Below are 6,711 nucleotides of genomic sequence, written 5' to 3'. Positions count from 1 at the left end.
TTCGGAGTTGGGAGGCTGCAGGATGGAAAAGGCGCGCGAGGACCTCTGGCTCATTTAGTTCTCCGAGGACGCACAGCTCGTGCTCCGCGCACGAACGCACCAGAGATGGCTTTACTTGTGACTTCTTTATGCGTTTCATTCTTTCTGCATATGAAGCTCGCACACTGCATGGAGGTGGATTTCTGCGTACCGGTTCTTCTGGATCACCACAAACCAGAAAATCATCCACAGGCGAGAGACGCGCACGTGAAAGAAAGCCAAACTGTTTTCAGACTGAGTGCATTCAGAGAGTATTTTTATCTCCACCTGGTGCCGGATTCCAGCTTTCTTGGTGCTGAGAGGAGCTCCTCGGCATCTTCTGCACCCGCTGACCTCAGGCCGTGCTTCTACTCCGGTGATGTCAACTCAGACCCGGAATCCTTCGCCGCGCTCAGCCTCTGCAAAGGCCTCCGCGGGGGGTTCTATTATAACGGCATGGAATATTTTATCAGTCGGATCGGGGCTGAGGGCGCACCGGGTCAAGGGAGCTCCTTTGACGGGTCGCACGTGATCCGGAGACGCGCTGCGCACTCAGGCCGCAACTTCACCAGCAGGTGCGCAGTGGCACCTGACGCCAAGCAGAACATCTCCCTCCACAAATACAAGTACATGAGCGAACTGGAGGTTGGTGGTTTAACCGAAAGCGTGCTGAAGACTTTCGGCAGGTCCAAAAGGTTCACGTCCATCCCCAGGTTTGTGGAGGTGCTGCTGGTGGCGGATGAGTCCATGGCTAAATTCCACGGGGATGACCTTAAGCACTACCTCCTGACCCTCATGTCAGTGGCAGCCAGGCTTTACAAGCACCCCAGCATCCTCAACTCCATAAACATCGTGGTGGTGGGCTTCATGGTGATAAATGAAGCCGACAAAGGACCCAAAGTGTCCAGCAACGCCGCGCTGACTCTGCGCAACTTCTGCTCCTGGCAGAAGAAACTCAACAAACACAACGACAAGCAGCCAGAATACTGGGACACGGCCATACTGTTCACCAAGCAGGTAAGCAGAGGCATCTCCATCTGACGTCACAGAAATATCACCTGCCACCCAGTGGCGTAGCGGAGAGGGGGGCAGGACGCGGCTCCCCCCCCCCCATTACAAGGAGAGAGAGAGAAAGAGATAGAAAATAACAAAAAAAGAGAGAAAACAAAGGGAACCTCAAGGATGTATGGATCATGAGGTTATAACTGTCAATGAATAATGATGTCTTGGTGGTAATATGATGTATGTCGCATCAAATTTTTGAAATAAAATGTATTTTGTGACTTGTATTGCACACTTTTGAAAGACTAGGTATGGCTGTGGGGGGGATAACGGACTGTAAACTTCCTGGCTCCGGCCCTGCAGTGTGTTCTTCAGCTACTCAGTGACCCGGTACTGATGCTGCGGTGAGCCATTGACAAAGATCCTCGTCCCTGAGACTAAAGACCTGGGATGCTGTTTGAGTACATTGAGCTTCTTTTGATCAAAAAATCTGGAACATTTCAGAATCTGCCACAAATTATTTGTCAAAAAATACATTTTCAAGTGCTAAATTAACACTGGAAAATTTCTGGTACATCTGTGTAAAAATATCAAAAAAATAAGTAACATCACCAACTGTCTCAAACATTTCATCCATCAATAAACACCATATCAATCCAGTCTCACGGCATGTCGTGATTCAGCAGCACGAAATATACGTAATGGTTTGTGATATTGTCACGAAAAGTGCAAAATGTTCATAATGGGAGGGCAAATTTATTCTAATACTCTCTAAATACTCTGTGATGGCTGCACGAAATTAAAAGTAAAGCGGGGGTGAGGGGTTGTGGTTAGGGTTAGGGTTAGGGGAAGGAGAAGGGTTAGGAACAGTAAGTTAAAAAAAAACACCCCATCATGAAAATTTTAATCATTTCGTCATGGGAGCACGAAAAAAAAATGAGACTGGCCTGCTCCATTCAAAACAGTGTTAAATCAACTCCATCAAAGTGGAAATAGGCTCTGCAAGTGTTGATAAACTGTATTTTACACTATAATAGTGTTGGTTGAACACTATTTGGAAGAGGCCCATATACTTTCTGTAGTGTTAATTAGAGGTGGGCGGATCGATCCTAATATCGATAATATCGATACCAACGCTGGTATTGATATTGAATGATCCTCATGTAAAAAGATCAACACTCAAGCTTTTATTCTCTCCTGCACGCACTGACTGCTGCGCACGCAGATTCATCAAAGTCTACTCTCTGTCTGTAAGAGCAGCACTGCGCTGTGTCACTCAACATGGAGCAGCGCACCCTTGTATTGTGGTTTGTTAGCCCTTTACCTCAGGAGATTTTGTTTTAAGTTGTGTTGAGTGATATTTTTTTAACAAAAATGTTTATTGTGATAATATTTTGTTGTCATGTACAGTGTTTGGCAAAATTCTATCCTAGGTCTGTTGGATCCTTTGGATCTAGGAAGCTTAAATATGAAAAAGTATCAGTATTGGTATTGATATCGGTGATACTGGGCCTGTATTTACTTGGTATCAGATCAATACCAAAATTCCCTGTATCGCCCACCTCTAGTGTTAATTTAATTTCAAAATTTGCATTACAGTTTTTCTCAATTGCTAAAACACTAAACCCTTTGTCTGAACCAAAAGCTCAGTTGCCTGAACCCACTGATTGAATCAGTCACTCTTTTGGCAAAACCATAATTTAATTAATTAATTTAATTTAATTAGCTTATAATGCGCCAAATCACAGCAAAAGCCATCTCAAGGCGCCTTACATAAAACAAGTCAACATAAAATTGAATAAATAATTAAAAATGAATTTAAAAAAATTCAAATACATGAATAAAAACAGAAGTAAAAGAATAAAACAAATAAGAATAAAAACTATCCATAAGAAAGAGAATAAAAGCACGTTTCACCTGTTTAGACACAACTTGCCAAACATTTTCATTGTGATGCACCTGTGTTGCATAATGGTGAGCAGACGTGGCAAAAGTCAAACACAGTTAAAGCACTGGTGTCACCGGTTGAACACAACAACGGAAAATTGATCACACTTGTGTCTAATGATGTGAGGGAACATCTATAAGCCAGTTCAGAGAGCCCTGGTTTGTGAGGCACCACAATGGATAGAAATCTGAGAGGAGTTGGTGTGAGAGGTGGTCAAGTTGGTCAACGAAGACAAAGAACAGTAATAGCTGATGAAATCAGAGCTACTGTGATTGATCGTGTTCTAGTCCATGAGCATGAGGGAGGCTGGACAAAGGGTCCAACCAAACATCAGCAGATTCACTGTGTCCACCAAAATCCCAAGATTTAGAGAAGACAACAGGTACCTTTTCTGACATTATAGTATGTAAGTGTTTACAGGAATTACTGCATGACTATACTATATACTGTACCACTGTATACAGTAAGTAAATATATGTTTCAGTACATGGTTCTGGTTCTGCTGGAGGTTTCTTCCTGTTAAAAGGGAGTTTTTCCTTCCCACTGTCGCCAAGTGCTTGCTCACAGGGGGTTGTTTTGACTGTTGGGGTTTTTACGTAATTATTGTATGGCCTTGTCTTACAATATAAAGCGCCTTGGGGCAACTGTTTGTTGTGATTTGGCGCTATATAAATAAAATTGATTGATTGATTGATTGATCACTGTGCCAGTGTACTGTAGTATTGTAATGGAGGGTTAGTCTAACTGTTTGTAGGCCTAGTATCCTTGTATATTGTTGTAATTTATTTTTACATAGGCTTACTGTATAGTAAGTCCCTTCAGCTGCTCCTTTGTTTGAACTCGGGGTCGACACAGCAAATCCAAGGAGGATCTGCATGTTGAATTGGCACAAGTTTTATGCCAGATGCCCTTCCTGACGCAGCTCCACATTACATGGAGAAATGTGGCAGGAGTGGGATTTGAACCTGGAACCTTCTGAACTGAAACCAAGCGCATTAACCACTTGGCCACCACCCCTGCCACATAGGCTTACTGTATACAAATGCTAAATGCAAAGGTTGTTTATTTTGCAACATGCATTTAGCCTACAGCAGTGGTTTTCAGACTGTGAGCCGCCCCAGGGGCGCCAGAGTTCTTCACGGGGGCGCGAGGGATGGGTATCATGAACCCGTTCTTTTTGAGAATCATTAAGAAATTATTAGATTCACCAGCATCAATAGCCTTGCAGCGGGTCTGTAATCAACCGCTTCTGTTACGGCTCTACTTTGAAGCTCGAAACAGTGAAGCAGTGCTCCAATCTGCTGCTTCGTTGGTTCATTGCTTTGCTGCTTTTCAGAAGCAGCAAGTCCGCTTCTTAACCCCTCTCAAAGCCTTTAAAAATGTCAATTGTGAGTCACTTTTGTGCAGATTAAAGTCACTAACTGGGACTCTTGTCTTGTTGCAGGTAAGAAACGAGAATTGTTCTCCGTTCCGTTTGCACATCTCCAAATGCTGCATGGCTCTCTGCCGAGTCAAGTTAGAGTATGTCCAGAATTAATAACTTCAAAGCGAATCACTGTTTAAATCAAATGACACCTCTTTCCAAACACTGTAACACAGACAACAGACTAAAATGTTTTTTTCCTCCCAAAATCTGATGTCCTGTGTTCTTTATGAATTACATTGATGTTGACTTGCAGCACAGCCGGCTGTAAGAGCTCAGCTCAGACATATGGAGTTCAATTTGTGACATTAATATCTGAAAGGAAATGCTTTTGAGAAAAACAGATTTTATTTATTTTTATTTATGTCCAGAGATCAAGGATCCAGTGACCAATTTCATATTTATTTACTTTAAGACTCAATAAAATGTTGACATAGAAAACTTGTAAACCTACTTTTAGTAAACAGAAAACTCACAGGAGGTATTGACACCGGAATCCATAAGGAATCGGATCGATATGCGGAATCAATAATAGCATCGATATCAATAAAACCTTATCAATACCCATCCCTTATTATTTATGTTAAAATGTGTTAGTTATGCCAAAGATGCTTAAAAACACAGAGATGTTTAAATGTTTTTTAAAAACTGATGTTTAAAATATGACAAAAGATAAACATAGATGAATAGAAAGTTTTTTACAAACACATTTAAAATTTTTGAAAAGGGTGTAAAATCTGAAATAATAGAAAGTTATTTAAAAACATGTTTAAAATGTTTACAAAGGCTGTAAAATGTGTAAATGCATAGACAGTTCTTTAAAAACACACGAATACTTTAAAAATGTGTTTAAGATGGGTAAAAGAATAAAAAGAAACATGAAGATGTTGAAATTGTGTGTATGTGTGTCACGGTGGGGGGAGCTGCAGCTATTCATTTGTTCTCTGAGGGGGGGCTCACGCTCCCACACTTTGAAAACCCCTGGCCTACAAGTGAACAATACTGTAAACCTTTATTTCTACAGCTTGATGTCCTGAACATTGTGTTTTCTATTTTTCTATATCCTGTTTAAAGACTGTAGAGCTCAGTAGGGTTTTTAATTTTGATTGACTTCGGGCACGATTTGACAACTAGTTCAGTTTTGAGCACAGATTGAACTGTTTTGGAGTGAAAGTTTGGATTTGTAAGAAGAGTCTGGGGTTTTGTGAATGTAGCTTGAAAATGGGTTTTTGTGTTCACTGTTTAGAGAAAAGGAGTGCAGCTTTCGAGAAATGTGTCTTAGAAAAACTGTAATCTGTTTGAGGCTGTAGTTCAGGAGTTAAATCATCTTCTGAAAAATGATTTTGAGGGGATTTCTCTAAGATATCAAAGATGCAGATGAAGTAAATGAAGAAGTTTTCAGCGACATATTACTGGAGTTTTTTTTAAACACTATCTCAATGAAGAGCAGTTTTTGCTTGTTCTCCCTGATATTTGATACTTTCCTCTGATTTTGATCCTGACCTTTGATCCACTAAGCTTTGATCCTCATTGCTGTCATTTGATTTTGCCCTTGATCCAAAGTTTACAATCAAAAGGTTAAGACCCACCCCTTGACCGGGATCTGCACCAGTTTGGTATGAGGAGATGGGATTCCAACATGTAGACCTGGGTTCCATTTACGGACACGCAACCTGTCTGTGTCCAAAGACAACATCTGCGCCATCCTAGTCCAGCCAGCTGTTAATCCTCTGGGGTCCGAGGGCATTTTTTGGACAGTTCACTCGCCTGGCATAAATGTTTTATTATTGCTGTTAACTGCTGTCTCTTTTTTTTCAGGACAACCTGTGCTTTCAGAATATATATGTTTTTGTTGTGTTTTATCAGTGTAATAAAGGTTTACAATCAAAAATAGGCAAGGAAAAAATAAAGCGAAAAATTATTTTCCACACACATTTATTCAAAACACACAGCAAACTACTGTATAATAAACAACTGTTTTGACACTTTATAAAGGTAAGTTGAGGTCTTGTGTGAAAGACTGTACAACAAAAAGGTTCAAACAATAAACACAAATGCACATTTTGAACAATATAAACAAAATGGTCTATGCGTTTAGTTGTCCATTGATATGGTAAACAGTGCTTTACGCAGAGAAAGCAACAGAGTTATCCAGTAACATTCACATGCAAACTAGTGGAGCAATCCTGATAGTTACACACTCTTTGTTTGAGCACGTGAGATTGTCATCAGAGGCTCTAAGTCTGCCCCTGCTTTCACTGATTGCTGTGCGTAATGGCGCAGGGCGCACTGAGTATATTAATAGTATGTACTCATTGGA

The 6,711-nt window shown here is 40.9% G+C and overlaps 1 protein-coding gene across 1 annotated transcript in view; it reads left to right on the top strand.

Annotated features, from left to right (window-relative positions):
* Positions 1-105: 105 nt before the first annotated feature.
* Positions 106-6,711, top strand: part of LOC117509404 (A disintegrin and metalloproteinase with thrombospondin motifs 15-like) — a 50,228-nt gene continuing 43,622 nt past the window's right edge. Inside the window, exon 1 of the mRNA XM_034169071.1 lies at positions 106-1,035. Within this exon, the coding sequence (XP_034024962.1) occupies positions 106-1,035 (930 nt within the window). The remainder of the gene's footprint in view (positions 1,036-6,711) is intronic.

This window comes from Thalassophryne amazonica, chromosome 4 (assembly GCF_902500255.1).
Source record: "Thalassophryne amazonica chromosome 4, fThaAma1.1, whole genome shotgun sequence".
Lineage (NCBI taxonomy): Eukaryota > Metazoa > Chordata > Actinopteri > Batrachoidiformes > Batrachoididae > Thalassophryne > Thalassophryne amazonica.
Note: the sequence above shows the minus strand (reverse complement) of the source record. Positions and strands in the feature narration are given on the sequence as shown.